This window comes from Arvicanthis niloticus, chromosome 16, assembly GCF_011762505.2.
Source record: "Arvicanthis niloticus isolate mArvNil1 chromosome 16, mArvNil1.pat.X, whole genome shotgun sequence".
NCBI classification, from domain to species: Eukaryota; Metazoa; Chordata; class Mammalia; order Rodentia; family Muridae; genus Arvicanthis; species Arvicanthis niloticus.
Genome location: NC_047673.1, coordinates 7,914,594 through 7,935,150, shown reverse-complemented (window position 1 = coordinate 7,935,150; position 20,557 = coordinate 7,914,594). Strand labels below are relative to the sequence as shown.

Sequence of the window (20,557 nt, the reverse complement as noted above, 5' to 3'; positions counted from 1 at the left end):
TTTAAAGGCCAATTAAACTAGTTTTATTCAAAGTAAGTCTACATTAAATTACAATATTAACAATCTGTAGACACAATGAACTTAAAATATAAGAAGTAGAAATAGAAATCTATTTGGTCTTTCAGAGACCACATCATAGAACTCATAAATGAAAATGTACAAATATAGAAATGATACTTAAAGAGTAAGGTTTAATATGGGGACCCAAAAGATGTCATATCTTAAACATGCATGTTTCAAAAAGGGAGAATCCTTTAATAATTTAGCATAAAATCGAGTTATATAAACTTGGTATATTCCAGAAAATATTGCTTTAAACACTTATACATGATCAAAATTCCTTTGGTAGCTTTTAATCAAAATGAAACATGCTATTTTGTAAAATATAAAGTACTTTTAAATGTTGCAAAAGTGTCTGTCATCATCACCATGCCAACACCACGATGGAGCCTCGTTCTCGCTGCTCAACCTCATGTGTACACACAGTATGTCACCAGGAACCAACAAGTCCTTTGGACAAACATAACTAAGCTCCATATAGTGCCAGGGCAGAGATCCAGGATGGTCTCTGTGCAAGACTATAAAACCAGGCCCAATTTTATTATGGTAATCACACAAACTGCAACTTCAACAGTCAAACAGCAGTCACCCCAAAGCCAAAACCAGGACCTCCATACTCAACCAGCATGGAAACAAACATGAAACTCCCAAGCCCCTAAACAAACGACAAGCAGCCCTCTGGGTGAGCTGTATCTCATGACAGACATGATGTCCTCTTGGCACATCAGGGACCTCACTTAGAAACCTGATTTACAGAAGCCAAAGTTTCCAACTTTCTGAAAATACACAGAAGAGAGGCCAATGCTCAGGGTGCAGAGAGCCGAGTGGCAGCCTAGACAGTTTCTTCCCAGTGCCCTCCAGCCCAGGGCTCTCTCTCTGAGTCTTCATCTGGAGAGGAACACAGCATCTAGGGTATTTCCACTGTGTCCCACAATCACACACACAACAAACCAAGCCTGTGGCTTTCTGCCAGAGGAACAAGAGCTTGTGAAGGAATTTCTCAACGCAAAGTCAGAGAGTAACAGAAACAATAAAGAAGGAGGGAAGAGCAAGGAGGAAAGATGTCTGTCATCTCAGAGTCCTTGTGCCCTGGGAAGGATGAGCCAAGAACCACATCCTCTGCTCCGAATCCAAGCGTCCACAGTTGGGGCAGCTGCAGGGACCTGCAAACAGCACAGCAGCTTCACACTCTCAGGTGCTTCATGTGTGTGTGTGTGTCTCACTGGGAGACGACAGTCTGCTGGTGCATCACGCCACGTAGTGGTACTGATTTGGACTGTCTTTGTCTCGTTCCATATAGTCTCTGTCTATAAGTGACTCGATTCTCTTTTTCAAATCTCCAGGCTAGAAAAGAGAAATTAGACATTTTAGGATAGAGCACTGAACCTAGAAACACAGACCCAACATCCTGCACGGAACATGTAAGAAAAATATGCAATTCTACAACAGATGTACACACACACACACACACACACACACACACAAATCAATGAGAATCACAAGATGATCACATTAGCATCATATTCTGAATAAATGTTTGCACAGGGATGACTAACCTGGCTTCTCCTAATATGAGCATGTAAACAGACCCTATATGTTGCATGCTCTCACGCATTTGGAAGGAAAATCTGATTATGTCTTGGTGGGGCGTTCTTACTTTTCTGCTATTATTAAAAAAATATATTTATACTTTTTCTTTTGTGTGTAAGAGTGTGGGCACATGCTATGCACCTGTGTGGAGGCCAGAGGACAACCAGTGGGACTTGGTTCTCTCCTTCCACCTTCTGGGTCTCAGTGACTGAGCTCAGGTTACAGGCTTTCTAACTAGTGCCTTACCTACATTACCCTCAGAGCCTTCATGCTGCTCCTACTGAGATTCTGACACAGGGTTTTTTCTTTTACTCTATTGTCCAGGCTGACTTTGAACTCACTATATAGCCCAGGTTGGATTCAAACTTGCAGCAATCCCCCTGTCTCAGTCTCTTCAAGGTAAAGGTTATAGGTATGCACCATCTCTAGCCATCTTCAGCCTTTGTGAAGCCCTTTTTCTATGTGCTTAACCCTATTCATTCCATAGCTACCAGCTATGGTACATCTACAGAGTGTAACCACAAATTCCGAGTGTCCTGAGTTACTGCCAAAGTGTGTCTGTCATTGTCACTATGCAGGCTTCACCACAGAGCCTGTTCTCACTGCTTTAACTTGCCATATGGGTAAAACGCAAGGGGACCAGCCATACACAGCTGGCCCTAAAGCAGGTGGCCCTAAACCAGCCACACACACCAGCCATGCCTTTGTTGTTTTCTTTTGTGAGACAGGGTCTATCCTTGTAGCCCTAGCTGTCTTGGAACTTGCTGGACTCAAACTCATAGAGATCTGCCTGGCTCTACCCCCAAATGCTGGAATTAAGGTGTATACCACTGTGCCCAGTCAAAGAACTCAGTCTCTGTGGATGACTAAAACTAGGGCCAAGTCCACAGCCTTAGAATGTCTCTGCCCAAAAGGCACCCGCCTCCACTTCTGCTGCAGTAGGAAGCAAACCATTTAGCACTTGGGAGCAGGTGCCTTCTGCTGAGGGAAGCATCATTTTCCAAACAGCAAACCCTCTCTTCTGTGGCAGGCCATGAATTTTACAAGATATGGCTGACCATTCAGACAGCTGTAAGAACATGGGAGGCTGAGCTCTGCCCATCTGGACACTGCACTCTACCCTTAATTACCAGGTTACTACATTCACAAACCAACAAACAGATGCGCTTACTTGGGGTAGGAAACAACACAATATAGCATGGGCTATGCACCCATCATCATATGCACCATGGAGGGCAGGGGTCACACCTATGCTTGAGGTACTGACTAATCAGTCTGTCTCAGTATGACTCCTGAAAAAAGAAGACCAACTCAGGTGTCATGCAATCAGGGGACTTCCAGTTGCTGAAGGTTGAAGGTCCTGAGAGTTCAATTCCTTCTGAGCTGATAATGCATTTTAGACTGCATTTTATGATGTATCTTGGCAACCCTTCCCAGCTCATCCTGTACTTCACAAGCTACAGAACCTCAGTGCATGGTCTAGAACTAAAAAAAAGAGGGACAAGCCTGAGGCTGACTTACATCTCCAAAGTAGGAAATGCTACCTAGCTTGTGAATACTGACTAGCACCTACCACCACCACTGCCACAAGGGCCCGGGGAGTTAACACCACCACCGCCACAAGGGCCTGGGGAATGGCCTTAAGAGCTACCATGAGGAAGAACATCTGCTCTGACATCTTGTGGCCACAGCCTCTGCTCCCTCCTGAAAACATAGCATGTAATATTTGTGGAGCATGTTGGGGCTCACTGTACTCACTGAACTCACCTTAACACCCAGCTGTGCCGACGACGGTACTCACCCCTAACACCCAGCTGTGTCGACTGAACTCACCCTAACACCCAGCTGTGCCGACTGTACTCACCCTAACACCCAGCTGTGCCGACTGTACTCACCCTAACACCCAGCTGTGCCAACGGTGCTCACCCTAACACCCAGCTGTGCTGATGGTGCTCACCCTAACACCCAGCTGTGCTGATGGTACTCACCCTAACACCCAGCTGTGCTGATGGTACTCACCCTAACACCCAGCTGTGCTGATGGTACTCACCCTAACACCCAGCTGTGCTGATGGTACTCACCTTCACTGGAAATTTCAGCTGATTGTATAATTCCGAAACTAGAAGATTATGACCAAGTGTCTTCCTCATTTTCATTATTCTGACTATAGCAGCGTCGATTTGGTACTGTCTATCCTGGAATACTCTCTCTGTGGTGCTAACCTGTTCTTCAACCTGGACAACGAGAAAGGGAAATGGAAGGAGTGCACAGACGCTTCAGTATCACTTTGTACTGACACACTGGTTTGATGCACACTGACGCAGGCTTTGTTCTGCTTTGTACTGACACACTGGTTTGATGCACACTGACTCAGGCTTTGTTCTGTTTGCTACATTTTAATTTGTTCCATGAAAGCTCTTAACTTTTCACAAGTGTACAACTCTAAAACTAACACTTGGAAAAATGCATTTAGAAGCTGTATTTTCTTATAAGAATGCTTGTATCCAGGGCTTCCTAGCTGCACAGGATGGTGTGAGCCACATGTGGATACTGGGAACCAAAAGCAAGTCCTCTGAAAGAGCAGCCAGTGTTAGGAACTGTGGAGACCTCCCTCAACCTTCACAGACCACAGTATTGAGGATTTTGAGTACATTTTTTGTGCAGCAAACTGAAAGTCTTAGGAAGAATGACACAATCACTGTCTATGGGAGGGGTAGCCTGTGACATCACTCAGGTAATTACTTGTTCTGCAAATCTGTTCTCCCATCTGCAATTTGTAAGAACCCTTCCTATATATATACTAGAGTAAACATCTCTAGGAAGGCACTAGATCCCAGTGTGTGTCAGCTTCAGGTCAGAAGGGCTGACAGTGTGGTCGTAGGCTTGTCCAGCTTTGGGAAACTGAGGGCCTGCTCCCGCTGGAATTGCTGCTTCTGAGGTCTGAGGGTCTGTAGAAGACGTCTTCCTTTTTTCAAGGCACAACAGAGGGCAGGCACTAACTTCTGAAAATTCCATTTGCTGCTTTTGTTCTGGCCTTTGATATGGGAAGGTGTGATTTCAAACAGTCAAAAGGTGTGACTTTTACTTCTATTGATAACATAAAATTAATTAAAGATCAATAAAAGGACACTACTCCAAAACTCTACACTTGTATTCAGACATACGCTGTGACCTCCTAATGGTCATAACATTACTGGAAATGCTAAGGACTCCTTGGCAAGACAACATGAGTAGAGAAGAGGCTAGCACTTACCGTTTCCTTCATCTGGATTTGATTGATCTTTATTCTGAACAACTTGTGTTTGAAGTCTCCATTGAAGATGAACTTGTCCCCATCCTCCACCTCCTTTCCTTTGGGACTTTTAATCAGGACCCGCGCTTTACCACAAGCAAGAGACTGCAGTGTTCTTCGCAACTCGCTGTCCTCTGAGGGAGGCAAAGGAGACAGAATTGTCACAGAACACACAAGAGACTCAGCCAGGAGAGGAACCATGGATGCACCACAGTCTACACCTCTTAAACTCTTCTCCCAAGTCCTGTGCATGTCAGGCAAGCACTCTGCTAGTGAGCCACACTTCCAGCCTACGTTCTCTCTGGTAAAGCAACACAGCAGTATTAAGTGTCAGTGTGGGGCGCACACCTTAACCCTAGCAAACTGGAGGCAGAAGTAGTAGATCTCTGACTTCCAGGATAGCCAAGGTGAGAGAGCTTACAAACAAACAAGCAAACGAACAAACATCACGAGGAGTCCTCCTACCGATGCCGGTGGCCATCTTTACTTCTTCAAAGCTGAATCCATCCCCCTCATTGAACATGAGCAGCACCAACGTCTGGAAGAGGGACACCTGGAACTCCTTCTTCCCCTTTAAGAGAATGGAGCCATCACAGAAGCTGAGCTGGGACACTTTTTATAAGTCACAACAGGATGCTTTGCATGCATTGTTTTTAGGGGACTCAGAACTAACTAACAGGCACCAAGTGAGAAGAAATTGTGCTATTAATTACAAAAGAATGAAACGATTATTGAGTATTCCATGTAAATTCCTGTCTTGGAGCTGGACATGGCAACATAGGCCTGTAAGCCAGCAGCGAGTGAGAGGCTGAGGCAGGGGGTTCAGGCTGCTGAGTACCCACTGCTCCTTACATATTAACATTACTTCCCAGACACCAGGCCTATTTGTTTGTTTGTTGTTGTTACTGTTTTTAAGACAATAACTTGCTGTATAATCCCAGGGTAGCCTAGAACTTTCTATCCTTCTGCCTGTCTGGAGTGCTGGGCTCGCAGACACGCATGGCTTTCTGAGGCTCTGGGTGGCAATGAAACTCTAGACGCTTAAGAGCAGCACAGGGAGTTTGGGAGAGAGCATGGGAAAGGAAGGCCTGCAGTGCTCCGACCACTTGGTTCAAACAAAGAACAAGTGCACAGTGAGCTCTGTGTGACCTCTGCTCAGCTGCTCTGTGAGGCAGACTCTGGCAGGGATGTTCCATGATCTTTTTTCCTTATCTAGAATGTCCTAGTGCACAGTCAGTAGCATGAGACCTGGCAGTTCTGTATGGAGAAGACAAAGGGTAGGAAGGGGATTTGGGAGAGCAGCAGAGTCAGGTGCTTCTTGTTGGACCTCACTGTATTTCAGGGGCTGTCTGCTGTCTGCTGTCTGCAGAGGTCAGCTCCTAACTGGACAGCCAGACACTCACAAGTGGCACAACTCAACTTTGTTAATACCTTGCAGAAGAATGTATGTGGTACCTATAGAGTCATACAATGTATGGGTGAGTGTGTTATAATGTATGTGGTACCTATAGAGTCATACAATGTATGGGTGAGTGTATTATAAAGGCTCTATGAAACAGGAACTCTCAGTATGCTCCTTGACATATGTGATTTATATATTAAACTTAGATGTGAACATGGGTGGTTTGTCCCACCCACTGCTTGGTGACATGCTTCTTTCATGTCCTTGTACAGCTTGTGTCTGCTTATGTAGTTGCTGCAACAGCTCTGAGGTGACCATTCTGATCCGGTAATCTGTGCAAACGTCTTAGTAAGGACTCCTAACCATTTCTAACTAAAATGACTTTGGAGGAGAGTATGTGGAAATCTTAAAAGACTCTCCTCTTGGTTTCTTGGCACATGACAGAACTTACTCCTTGGCTTGGCACTCTGCAACAGAAGAAAGGTAAAATGGCCAACAGAAAGGAAGGCAGAGAGAAGGGGGGCAGCTGGAGCAGCCCAGCAGAGGAGCTTGCTGCTCCTGTGGGCCAACACTTGCATCACGTGCTTCACAACTGTTTGCGGTTAGTTTCAGGGTATTTGGGGTGCTTCTGGACTCCTCAGGGACACAGATACACACACACCCAAAAGAGGGTGCTTTCTAGAACTAGAAACTAAAGCAGTAAAAAACAGGTAACCTGGTTTTGGTTTGTAGTCAAACTTCCACATGCCACTCTCCAGGATGCTACACAGCTTAACTCCCTCTGGGAGCTGCACTTGCTGGCCCTCTCCAGGATCCACCAGCAGCTTGGTCACAGCCACAGCTCCCTGTTTTGTTCAGCAGAGACTGGAGCGCACTTTCATCACATGGGGCTTCAGGCTTGCTTTCACAGCTGCCTTTCACACCTAGTGCTCTCGTACCAACTGCGTGTGTGGTGTGTGCTGCTGTGCATGCACAGAGGCCAGAGGAGAATGCTCAGTACCCTACTCTGCTGCTCTCTATCTTTCTCTTGAGATAGGTCTCTCACTGTTTCTCAGTGAGGCTGGTGAAAGCTCTGGGATGCCCCCATGACTGCACCCTGACTGCTCAGGTCAGATGTGAGCACAACCATGCCTATTACCAAAGTTTTAAGTAATAGTATTCATTTGTTCACTTGTATGTGTAGTTGCGCCTGTCATGTGCATTCATGGGGGTCAGAGGATAACCTGGGGCGTGGGGGTTTCCCTCCTCCTACCATGTGGTCCTGATTGCCAGGCTTGGTGCCAGGTGACTTTACTAGCTGAGGCGTCCTGCTGACGCCCACACCTGGATGCTAAAGATCTGAACTCAGGCCTTCATGGTTGTGCAGCAAGGACACTTTATCTACTGATTCATTCCCCAACCCTGGCAGATAATTTGCTATTGATTAATTTACTATTGATTCTTGTTAAGTAGAATATTAACCCTTTACTTATTTTAATTGACCAAGAGAAGCTACTGCTGAATTGTACTGAAGACTGAATTGTACTGAAGACTTCTTGCCTTTCATTGTTACGGAAGTTCAATGACAATCTGAAAAGTCTCCTAACATCCTGCCAGAAAGGAAGACACAGGAGCACTGGACCAAGACCTGACCTCCTTAAAGTCTGCCTTCAACACGGCGTGTCCCAGCGTTGTCTGCCACTGCAGCTTCCGGCCGCTGTGCTTGCCCAGGTAGAACGTCTTGAATACTTCCTGAAGTCTGACCATCTGCCAAGCAAGAGACACATGGGAGACAGACACTCAGTGCAACCTGATAGTGACAAAGCTCTTTTTTTTTTGTTTGTTTGTTTTTCAGCACAGGGTTTTCTTGTGTAGCTTGGCTCTCATAGAACTCTGTGGACCAGGCTGGCCTCCAACTCACAGAGGTGTGTACCACCATCACCTGGAACCTGAAAGAACTCTGACAGGCCAGCACAGCTGAGCTAAAAATGCAGCTTCAGGTTTTGACAGTTATTTTCTAGGCTGTACTGACTGTGATAATTAATACCCATGGGCCTCAGACCTCAGAGCTTCCTGTGACATCTGCCTGCTGTCTGTTTTGTGCTTGACACTCAGGCTCTCCTCATTCTTGCTGGCCACTCTAGTGGTACATGTGGCCATGGTGCCTGCAGCTCAGTGTATTTCCTCTCCCTCTGGCTGGGCTGCTGGCACACACTGCCGACCAGGGTGTGGTCAGTGTTTCCTGGGGATGATGCTAACCATCTTTTTAAAAGTATTTATTTATTTAACGCCCTCACAGACACATGCTGAGGCATGTTTGGCTAACCTATGTTAGTCCTCAATCCAATTGTGCTGAACTCAGATTAACCATGGCAGCCATCAAGATATACTTCAGACAGCTGGAAAACCTTGGATGAAGGACTTGTCTGTGTGAGCATTTCCTGACCTAAGGTGCTTTTAGATAATCCTGGGAGGCCTGCACTGAGGCTGTGAGGGCAAGGGTATCACATAGTTCACGGAACAGGAAGGAGATGCCATCTCCACAGCCAGTGCCAAACACAGGCATCCTAGCAATTACCTTGCACACTCTGGATACATTTGAACATTTTGGAACAAGTGACAACACCACAGTGTCCTGAGACGCTCCCTGGGTAGGAGAAATGATTCTAGGAGGACAGGACCAAGCAAAGCTACCAGGGCAGAGGCAACATGGCACAAACCTACCTGAAACAAAATAAACTTGACGCCCAGTTGTCAGACCTATGGCAAATGGCAGGTGCAGGCAGCACTCAGGGAGTAGGAGGAACTGGTCTAGTTAGGTTCAGTGAGTGCAAGACGGAGGCACAGGGTACCATGGCCGGCCAAGGGAAAAGCAGCTATGCAAGCTGCTTGCTGAGCTACAGGCCTGTCTCTATGTTGTGAGGAAAGTTAGGACAGAGATGAAGACAGACAGAGAAGGCTAGAGAGACCAGTGAGGACAAGGAAACTGAGAAAGTAGCCTTGGAACGGAAGAGTTTCAGCAGGGAGTGGTGACCAGGCCCCATCTCACTGCAGGCCCAGCCTTCCTCTTGTTGCCCTGGCACGCACTTCCCGAGCCTGCTCCTCTCTCAGCCTCACTGATGGTTTGGGCATTCGAGTTTAGCCTCCCTGAGTCCACAGCTCCATACCCCACTTCAGGTTCTCCACAACACTTCAAATCATAGTCAATACCTAAGGCCTACACCATGAGCAAGACTCATCATCATCTTATGCTGGGAAGCAGGATCAGCCAGGTAAGCTGCATTTACGCAGGTGCCCTGCTGACGGACAGCAAGAGGCCATGGGCTACGGGGAGGGTGCCTCTGCCTGGGGCTGAAGAGGCCATTTGCAAACACCACTTTTTCCAGGGCCACTGAACATGGAGAGGGTGTCTTGACAACCTCTTTCTCCCACCACTAACATAGGAGGTCTGGCCTAAGTGGGCTTGTTCAGCAGCTGACCACTCACCTCTGGAGGGAGGTGCACTTCCATGGGTGTGTATGTAGGCCAGTAGCCCATGGTGAGTATGTTCACCGTGAGGTCAATGGGGCCTGGTGCACTTTGGTTCTGCATATGCTAAAAACAAAGATAGCCAAGACAAATAAGCAAACAAATCCAGAATGCACTGTAGAAGAAATGTTACATGCACATATATAATTGTATTTATTTATTTGTTTTTTGAAAACTAAGTCTCTCTATGTATCTCTGACTGCCCTGGAACTTGCTATGTAGAAAACAGGCTGGCTTTAAACTAAGAGATCCATCTGTCTCTGCCTCCCAAGCACTGGGGTTAAATGTGTGCACCCATACCTCCGGCCTGGAAATCGTATAATTTTTACAACACAGTTTCACATGTGCATCTACTTCAGTCTTCTGAACATGCTCCAGTGTGGTCCAGCGTTGCTGTAACGACTCTTTACTCAGTTTATGCTGCAAATGTGGCCCACACTGAGCCAGTTTTACTGAAGATAACTCACCTGCTTGAAGTGAACCATGATGTCTTTGGAAAGCTCCATGTCCTTGAACATGCCCTCCAGCTTGCTGGTAAACGCAGCTCCACACTCTGCGTACGTGAAGGAAGGGTGAGACAGAGCTGGCACGGCGCCCGCCCGCCCGGGGCCCGGCCCGCCCTGAGCTCACCGTGCTTCAGCTTCGACAGCATGGACTTCTCTGCATCCACCGAAGCACTCTTCCCCACCAGCAGCCTTTTTGCTAAGTCTTTCTTATAAAATGCTTCAAAGACATCTTTACCTGTGCAAACAGGAAAACCAAGACCTGAGATACCTGGTTTACATGCTACACTCCAGGGGCAAAAAGCTCCTCAGTACGGCACTACTTCCGGGTTGGGGGCCATCTTTCCCTCTGAACGCAGGTCTGCGCGCTCATCTGGCCGCACAGCACCTCCTTTCTCACCATGGATGAACCGGAACAGAATCATGATCTTGTCCAGGATCCTCTCCAGTTCCTCGTCTGTGGCTTCTTTGTTGCCCGCTCGTAACTTTGAATCCACGTGCTTGGCTGGAAGAGCAAGAGTTCCAGTCAGAAAAGGGCTGTGGGGTCAAAGCAGAGAAGACAGCTGGACACACAGGCCGTGGGAGCCGTCCCCAACACAGCAGCCAAGAAAAACACAAGAAAACCCTCAAACCTGCACCTTTCAATTCTCCAGGAAGCAAACAGACGTTTAAAAACAACTTGTCCTAAGGTAATGAGAATTTATCTTTCCAGAAGTTTAACAAATCCACAGATTCTTTTTTAAAAAAGTCTCAGAATGAGTTTTTATTTTTAAAGATTAATTTTATTCATGTGTATGGGTTTGTGTATGAGCAGGAGCCAGGAACAGGGCACTGGACCCTCTGAAGCTTCAGTTACCAACAGCTGCCGGCTGAAACCTGAGCTCTGCAGGAACAACAGATGCTCCTACCCAGCTCTCCAGCCCCAGACTTAAAAAAAAAAGTATCTATTTTATATGTGGGGGTGTTTCCTGTCATGTCTGTCTGTGTACCATGTATGTGCTTGGTGCCTTTGGAGGCCAGAAGACAGCATCAGACCTCAGAACTAGAGCTACAGATGACTGTGATCCACATGGGGGCGGGAAGAGCAGCAGTGAGGTAAACTGAGGCATCTCTCCAGCTCCCCGACCCCTGAATGAGTGTTAAAAAGCAGGCCTACTTTCTTTTCTAATCCCAGATTTCATATCTGAGTTTTAGGACGCACTGCTGAGTGCACCCTTTTAAAATCTGCTGTCAGAACTTTAGCTTCCTCAGAGAACTCTCCTTGCTGTCCGAGTTATCAAGGGCAAGGTATGCATTCTGGTGAGAACATCTCACTCAGGGCCTCTGAGGCGACAGTGCCAACAACCTTGGTAGAGGTGTATGTCATGGATGAGACAGCCAGAGCTCCCTGACAGCAGAGCTCAGGCCTCTGGAAGCCTAGGCTCCCTGGGGTTGGTAGTCTCCATGGAAGCACTAAGCCTGCTTAAACTGCCCATCGATTTCTCTGGCCCTTCATTAGGTTTTCTTTTCTTTCTAAAAAAAAAAAAAAAAAAAAAAAAGATATATCTCTATATACATTTATATATACTGTATGTAGTGCATGTATGTATGACTGTGTGTTTTATACTTGCTTGTGTGGGTTTAGAGGCCAGAGTAGGTCTTGGGGGGTATTTTCTCAACCACTTCCCTGTTTTTTGAGACATGGCCTGCCACTGAACCTCAGTGATTTGGGCAGGTCAGCTGGCCAGTGAGCTTCTGGGATCTGTCTGTCCCCCACCCCCACTCTTCTGGGGCTGCATGTCACTTTCTGCCCTTCTATGAGTGCAGTGATCCTTTTATTAACTGGGGGAATGAGTTTGAAGTATGACAGGAAGTAAGTATCCACACTGACAGCTGGAGCCAAGGCCTCCCTGCAGCCACCTGCTTGGGGTTCTCTCAGGACAAAGGACTGACCCTGAGTGTCAAAGGCAGGTCTAGACCCTTCATCAACCTGGCTTACCAACCCTCCCATCCTGTCTCTGACATGTGACCTGCATCGACCTGGCTTACAGCCCTCCCATCCTGTCTGAGATGTGAGCTTTATGTGTAATAAGGCTTGGAATCTCCTGAAGCACTTAATCTGGAAGAATATTTGAGGTTCTTTTTCTTTCTTTTTCTTTCTTTTTCTTTTTTTTTCTTTTCTTTTTTTTTTTTTTTTTTGAGTTTTTGTTTTGATAGGGTTTCATTATATGCCTTGACTGGCCTGAAACTCTTTATGTAGACCATGCTGGATTCAAACTCATAGATATCCATCTGCCTCTGCCTCCTAAGTTCGAGAACCAAAGTTGTTTGTGTTACCAGGTCCAGCTTTCATTTTCCCTTTTTTGAGACAAGGTCCTATCATGTATGGTCTGGAACTTGCTATATAGATAAGGCTAGCCTTGAGTTCACAGAGATCCACCTGCCCCTCACCCACAGAGTGCTCAGGAAAGACATCTGCCCACACCAGGCACTCTTCTGTATTTACAAAGCACCTAAGAGGCCAGCATGATGGCTCAGTGGTAAAGGTGCCGGCTGCCACGCTGAGTTCAGGCCACATCACTTCATGTTGCGAGGACTCCTGAAAGCCCCCGACGCCCACTTGGGCAGGAACACACACAGTGTCAGTGCGTTTGCTTAAATGTAAAACACAGGAAGTATCTGGGGCTGCTTTATACCAATGAGCTCTGCAGGCTTGTTTGGTCTCTTGTTGATGAACGTCTCAAAGGACTCCTTCATCAGGTTGATGAAGCGCTCGTTCCTCTGGAAGCACACCTCCACCACGTGGTCCACTTTGTCTTTAAAGTCCAGCAGGTCTTGGACCATGTCTTTGTCTTTCTCAGGGTTGATGACAATGGTTGTCCCAAAGGTCTACAGAAGCAACAAATAACCAAGTCAGCATCAGGCTTAAGAAGCAAAGTGTGTCTTTAGCTGTCTCACAACACGCTGTCAGGCCTGGTTTTCCCACTTTCTACATGTGGCCATGACTGTGGGTGTCTCTAGTAACCCTGAGCAGGTGGTGCCTGGCATTCAGAGGTCTTGGATCAGCCCCAGGCAACTGTCCTAAAAGATGCTGAATGGGGCTATCCTGGCAAGGGAGGGGCATAATGCCTGGATCACACAGGTAGGAACTGAGGCAATAAATCTTAAATTGGGCTTAGAAACATAGCAGGAGGCAGACCACAGAATGTATCAGTGTACAGGAAGCACATGTGCCAGTGAATGTGTGACTGAGTGAGCATGTGAGAGAATGACAGGAAGCTGTCATCACTGCACTGCAAGTGTCCACCTGCATGGCTGCCATTACTGCTCCTGTCATCCTGGCTCCTCACAGTAGCTGGCTGCCATCTGCTGGGGTGGAGTGGGAGCCACCCTGGGCCAGTGTGTACCTTGATGTACTCGCTCCAGTGCTGCAGCAGTGCATGCTGCCCTCCTTTCACCCGGCTGAAGAGCTGGTACATCTGGGTGAGGTCGGGTACCCTATTCTCATCCAGCAGGTGCTCGAGCCCTAGTGGGATGCACAAGAAAGGTCACAGCAGCAAGGCAGCCGTCACAAGTGACAGCAAGATAGTCTGACCACACAGTAAGGACATGGCTTGCAGACTTGCAGCACATGCCTGCTACAGAGGCATGTCTGTTTGATGAAATGCCTGCGGTGGCTCCTACTGGCGAGCCCCACTTTCCCAAGTACACTGGAGTGCATTACTTACTTCCCACCTCACTAAGCCCTTATTTCACAGAAGTAACGAGTCAAAAACATGTAGACAAGTGTTTTACTATGAGAAATCCATGGTGCAAATCATTTGTCTATCAGAAAAACATTGTTAAAAGACTATTTCAGAGGCTGGAGAGAGAGATGGTTCAGCAGTTAAAAGCACTTGCTATTCTTGTGAACCTAGGTTTGATTTCCAGCACCTACATGGTGGCTCACAGATCTCTTTAACTCTAGTTCTAGGAGACATGATGTTCTCTTCTGACCACTGTGTGCACTGCATACATGCGTTGGATATACATACATGCAGGCCAAACACTTATATGCATAAAATAAATCTAAACTGAAATTGATTCAACTTTAAGTTTTTAGTTGATTAATTTGATTCACATAATAAATGGTAAGACAAGTATTTATCTGATATTTCATGTACAGGTATTTTAGAATTTTTATTCAGTTATTTAAGTTTTATAATTTTATTATTTCACTTATACAAGTGTTTTGCCTGTTAAGTACATGCAAGATGTTTGTGCAGTGCCTACAGAGGCCAGAAGAGGGCATCAGAGAGGCTAGCTGTAGACCTAGGCTCTCAGCCACTTCAACCGCCTGTCCTCTCTCCACTTGGCAGTGTCTGCACACACAGGTTCTAAGCTAGAGGTCTATATGCTTGGCATGTCCAAAGTAATCTAAGCCAAACATGCAAATAAGCTTTAACTTTTGCAAAATTTTATCTCCTCTAAGTCCTAAATAATGTCTTAAAAATTTTAAGGGCCTTTTACTTTTTGAAATGTTTCTAATATAACTGTATATGTATGCACTCACGTGTTTGTGTACATATCTGTAGGTGTCTGTATAACTGTGTATGTATGTGCTCGTGTGTTTGTGCATGTATCTGTGGGTGTCTGTATAACTTTGTATGTATGTGCTCGTGTGTTTGTGCACATATCTTTTGTGGGTGTCTGTATAACTGTGTATGCATGTGCTCGTGTGTTTGTGCACGTATCTGTAGGTGTCTGTATAACTGTGTATGTAAGTGCTCGTGTGTTTGTGCACGTATCTGTGGGTGTCTGTATAAACTGTGTATGTATGTGATCGTGTGTTTGTGCACATATCTTCTGTAGGTGTCTGTATAACTGTGTATGCATGTGCTCATGGGTTTGTGCACGTATCTGTAGGTGTGTGTTCACCTGGGTCCAGAGATTGATGCTGATGTCTCCTCAGTCATCCTCCACCTGTGCTCCACCTTTTTACATGCCAGACAGAGTCCCCCTGACTCTGGATCTTAACCACTCAGCAGACTGGCTGGCAGCAGAGCTGTCCTTGTCTCTGCCATCCCAGTGCTGTGGTTACAGGTAGCTTCTTAATGTGGACTCTGGGAATCCAAAGTTAGGTCCTAATGCATGCACGGCAAGCACGTGATCAACTAAGACCTCTTCATAGCTCCATAATAAAATTTAGAATAAAGTTTTACAAACATAGTTTACTATTTTCTTACAAGAATTTATCAAATTGTCACACCGTGACAATTTGTGTGTGTGTGTGTGCGCGCGCGCTCAAATGAGATTGAGTGCCTTTATGAGGCAGAAACAAGTACTGACTGCCCTAGAGCCTGTGTGGTTGTGAGCTGTCTACCATGTGTGAGCTCAGTGAGCATCCTCTGCGTGGTCACAAAGGCTGTTAACTGCTGTGTGCACCACCGCTCCAGCCAACTCTTTATTCTTATACTTACTCATTTTTAAAAATTCTTTTCTGTGCCAATTTGAACTCCCAGATGTTAAGAACACAAAATGAATTTCAGCCTACTGTGCTTTCTTGCTGTAGGGTCATCCCGAGACCCTAGAAACACTGTTTTGTTTCTAGGATGCTGAGGCTCTCTTCTGTACTTGTGACCCACATCTGGAAATGTGCATTCTCCAACAGCTCTTCAGTGTCTACTTAGTGGAGATAGTTACCTACCAGTCATGTTGTCTACACGACAGGTGCTCATTCCTAGTACACTGGATATTGTTACTAGACTCTGAGTGGAAAACTATCAAATGCATTTTTTTAAAAAAAATCTTTTTAAAGGCAAGTTTTCACACTGTATTCTTGGCTAACCTGAAATGCAATACATAGACCATGCTGGCCTCCGTTTCACTATGATCTGTCTACTCTGCCTCCTGAGTGCTGGGATTAAAGGCGTGCACCACTGTGCTTGGCTAATATTATTTCTAAAATAATTTTAGGAATTCTTACCTTTTCCCTTCTGTTGCTTGGTCCCAGGGCTCATGCAAACTAAATACATATTCTGCCTCTCGCCGTGTCGCACCCCGTGCTAAGTGAGCACTGTAGAACTGCTCTAATCTCTAGCCTTACATTATTTTTATTTCCTGTTATTCTTAGAAAATGTTTCACTAAGGATATACTCCTTAAAGAAAAACATTTAAGAATTCTATCTGTATAAATGCATGCGTGGAAGTCAAAAGACAAGCTGTAGGAGACGGCTGTACCAAGCTTGGTAGTGAGCATTTTCATCAGCCCAGCTACTTTGCTGGCCAACTGTCTCTTAGTTTTGTTTTTTTTTTAAGATAAAGTTTCTCTATGTAGTCCTCACTGTCCTAGAACTTGCTATGCAAATCCAGGCTGGCCTCAGATTCACAGAGATCCACTCTGTTCGGTGCTGGGATTAACAGCTGTCCTACCATGCCTGGCCTCCAATTCTGACTTTGTAAAAGTACCCAACACAAGTTCTGAACGCACCTGTCTTAGGCAAATGACTCGAGCACTGAGTGAGAATGTGCACTTGGGTAGGTTTGTGTGTGGTTCACTGGGAAACCCATCCATGCAGATAGGAGGCACAAGCCATGGTGCTTAGGCAGCAGCGGCTATGTGGCCTCGGTCTTTGGTAATCTCAAGGGTCTGCTCTTTGAGGGCAGACTGTGGCGACAGAGGCCTGGCACACTCCTTCTCCTGCTTTACTTAGCTACTGTATGGAGGTCCCGCTTCCATGTGTCTCACAGAGACCAGCACTAGCACCTGGCAAAGCAGAATCTATAGCCACTGCAGGAGCGAACCTTCCTCAGAACTAAGCCTCAAACACTCAAAGCACAAGGGAGGAGCTACAGGCTATGATTTCCCATCTCAGGTAAATGACCTTAAATGGGCGGCACGGAACAATAAAGTTTTAACAAGTTACACTGGTATCTGAGTGTCATAAAACAGTGGCTGTGTGCACTGTAATGTCTGGAGGTGTACAATCACTGTGAAGGTGAGAAACCAAACCAAACCAAACCAAACCAAAAGCCACCAAACCAGTGGTCTGAGCTAAACACGTCTACACTAAAGCCAGCAAGTGCAGACCATAGGACGTGGGTGGGCTATGGACATACAATGCTTTATGGCTTTAGTGTTATGTGCAAAGTTGTGTAACACCCTCTAAAGACAAACTTTAAGAAAGATTTATTTATAACCCTAAGTTGTGACCAAAAGCCCACTTATATTCAGAGAGTCCTTCCCATAGCTCTTCTCAAGATAACAGATCTATCTATCCATCCAAGTCTTAGTCTCTCCAGTCAGTCACCCTCTGGGAAGAGCCCGGGCTTCTGCGTACGCTCACGGTAACCTAGTGTACAGCTTATGAAGAACTAGAACAGAGGACTGAAGGCGGCAAATGAATAAATGGCACGAGATACTGGTCTGGAGACACTGATGGCTATAATTTAATCAGCACACACTGAACACGCTGACATGCTACATGTATGTATTCTAGATGATGGTACTCCACAAGGAGGAACAATTATTTCACAAAAGAAAGCCTTCCAAGGTGGTTTAGCCAAGCAGGGCTCAAAACCACCAGCCTACAATTTGCTTGTTTTCTCCAAGACAGGGTTTCTCTGAGTAATAGCCCTGGCTGTCCCGGAACTCCCTTTGTACACCAGGCTGGCCTCAAACTCAGAGATCCACCTGTCTCTGCCTCCCAAGCGCTGGGACTAAAGGTGTGCGCCACCACTGCCCAGCCAGTCCTTTAATGTTTAGTTAAAATACAAAGTCCAAGTTACAAAGCAAGTGTGGTGGTGGTGCACACTTTTGATCCCAGCCGTATCATTTAACTGTGAATTCCTTTGAGGGCTAACACACTTATTAAACAAGGTTTGTCTTATAAAATTAACAATTTGTGAAGTAATATACAATGCTCCAGAGTTTCCCAAGTTAATAATTAGAATTCAATGTAAAATCACACATGATTGGGAAAACCTACCTTTCTGCAGAATTGCTGTCAAATGTTCTCCTAACAGCTGTTTCTCCACACAGGCAATCAACGGTTTTCTGTAAAAGCAAACCAGAAGATGTCAGCAGCAGAGGCTGGTTAGCTACCGAGATGAGAGTTGAAGTCATGGCAGCCAGCTTACAGCCACTTGGACAGAGGACTAAAGCCTGAGACTTTCACTAAATTGATTGTGACTTACGGCTTTTGCTGATGACTGTAAACCAGATTTCAATTCTATTTATTTTTTTCATGAGACAAAATCTCAATACATAAGACAAGCTGGTCTTGAATGCAAGTTTTTTCCTGCCTCCACTACCCAGTGCTGGGATTATAGACATTCACCACCATACCTGGCTCTTGCAGCAGCATTTCTAAACACAACTTGCTGAACACCACACTAGGTCCACACGACAGTCCAGAGCACCTGAGGTGCCTGCCTGCCTGCCTGGCTGCTGTAGGTACATGGGTACAGTACCCTGGGTTCTGACTTTTTCTTCTGCCCTTCATGGTTTGGCCCCTGATGTCACTTGCTAAAGCTTCCTGAATCATACACATAAACTCTAAAGCAGTCTGGAGTCCTGTGGAGGGGCCAGTAATGCAGTCTAGAAGTTGGCAGGGCACGCCCAGCAGTGCAGTCTCCAGTCCAGTAGGCACATGTCTACTGAGGCACTCTGCTCTGTGTTCACTCTCATGCTGGCCTGCTGGGCAGGATGTTGTCACGATGCTGAGGCACCAGCAGGCCTATCTATGGGATAGGATCTATGGGCTTAAGTATTTTCTGTGGCAAATTACCAACTCCCTGGGGATCCAGACTCTGATCTCTCTCCTCCTCCATGATGGTCCAGTCTTCCCACACACTCTGCCTTCCACTGTGCTGTCAGCCTTTTTCTCACCTCTGTATCACAGGAGAAACTGGCAACTGTCTCATCTGCTACTCTAGGTCTGAGGCACACTCCTCACCCTGCCCATCCCCATGCCCATGGTTATTGGGCAGGATTCTGCTCATGGATACAGCCTGCTGGGAGGTCTGGGCTCATGAGTACCACACAGAACAGGGCTGACTACTGTAGTCACAGGTACAGAAAAGGCCTTCCTGGCTCATCCCCAGCCCACCCACTCTTCTCTCTGAGACAGGATCTGTACAGAACTCACTATGGAGACTAAGTGAGTCCTGAACTCACAGACATGCACACCTCCCTTGGCTTCCCTTGAGCTCACCACACCAGCCTCCTGGCTTTCTCCTCTTATTCATAACTCACTTTCTTCTCAGAAGAGCACAGAGAACGATTAACTTTAGACATTCCTCAAGCCTCCATTTTAGAGTTCATAAGGAACACTACTGGGGTTTAGTACCTAGTACCAATGTTTTAAGTAATGCACTGTGCACACACCACAGCATGTGTGTAGATGCCAGAGGGACTTTCAGGAGTCAGTTCTTTCCTTCTGCCAGGTGGGTCCCAGGGACCGGACCCAGGTTGTCAGGCTAGGCAGCAGGTTACCAGAGTCTCCCTGTGTAGCCCTGGAGGCCTGGCATTCACTATGTAGATGAGGATAGCTTTGGACTCAGAGACTCACCTGCTTCTCTGCTTCTTGAGCATTAGATTAAAGGTGTACACTAACTTTCTACAAGGAACTTCTTAGCAAATTTCAATCTCATAGCACCTATGGCAAAAGGGAGGATTATATCCTATCCTCCATGAAAACCGAGGTCAGAAACCTGAGTGACCGAAGCCCACCACTTTGAGGGGAGCCCAGTGTAGCTTCTACTTCTCTCTGGTTGCCTCCCCCCCCCCAAAAAAAAACCAGGGTTTCTCTGTGTAGTCTTGGCTGTCCTGGAACTCACTCTGTAGACCAGGCTGGCCTCAAACTCAGAAATCCGCCTGCTCTGCCTCCCAAGTGCTGGGATTAAAGGTGTGTGCCCCCACCACCCAGCTCTCTCCAGTTGCTTATGCTCAGCCTTGAATGGCCTCATCTTAACTCATCTTCTCTATCAAGTGGATATAAATATTAATTTTTTGAGATCATTTAATCCCCTTAAATAACGATTCTTAGTAACTGAATATGAAATTAAAAGGTTTAGATTACACCCCCCACAATGGGCACCATGTATAAGATCTAGCTTTTCCTCTCAATCACTTCATTTCCATATGAAGTGATTTCCAATAATGACTCTGAGACTAATTATTTATTAATAGATGCTTAGGCCAAAAAGCTTTGAGTTGCTCTTAACTTATTATCCCTTTTATTC

At 46.1% G+C, this 20,557-nt stretch overlaps 1 protein-coding gene across 2 annotated transcripts in view; it reads right to left on the bottom strand.

Moving 5' to 3' along the window:
• Cul4a (cullin 4A) overlaps positions 1-20,557 on the bottom strand; it is a 40,862-nt gene continuing 20,305 nt past the window's right edge. For both annotated transcript variants that reach the window (XM_034520488.2, XM_076913832.1), the window contains 12 exons: positions 18,301-18,368; positions 13,741-13,859; positions 13,030-13,222; positions 10,755-10,859; positions 10,482-10,592; positions 10,319-10,404; positions 9,810-9,917; positions 7,977-8,090; positions 5,408-5,513; positions 4,904-5,076; positions 3,732-3,884; positions 1-1,404 (listed from right to left, as the gene is read on the bottom strand). In XM_034520488.2, coding sequence (XP_034376379.1) covers positions 1,309-1,404; positions 3,732-3,884; positions 4,904-5,076; positions 5,408-5,513; positions 7,977-8,090; positions 9,810-9,917; positions 10,319-10,404; positions 10,482-10,592; positions 10,755-10,859; positions 13,030-13,222; positions 13,741-13,859; positions 18,301-18,368 — 1,432 coding nt within the window. In that variant the 3' untranslated portion in view covers positions 1-1,308. The remainder of the gene's footprint in view (positions 1,405-3,731; positions 3,885-4,903; positions 5,077-5,407; positions 5,514-7,976; positions 8,091-9,809; positions 9,918-10,318; positions 10,405-10,481; positions 10,593-10,754; positions 10,860-13,029; positions 13,223-13,740; positions 13,860-18,300; positions 18,369-20,557) is intronic.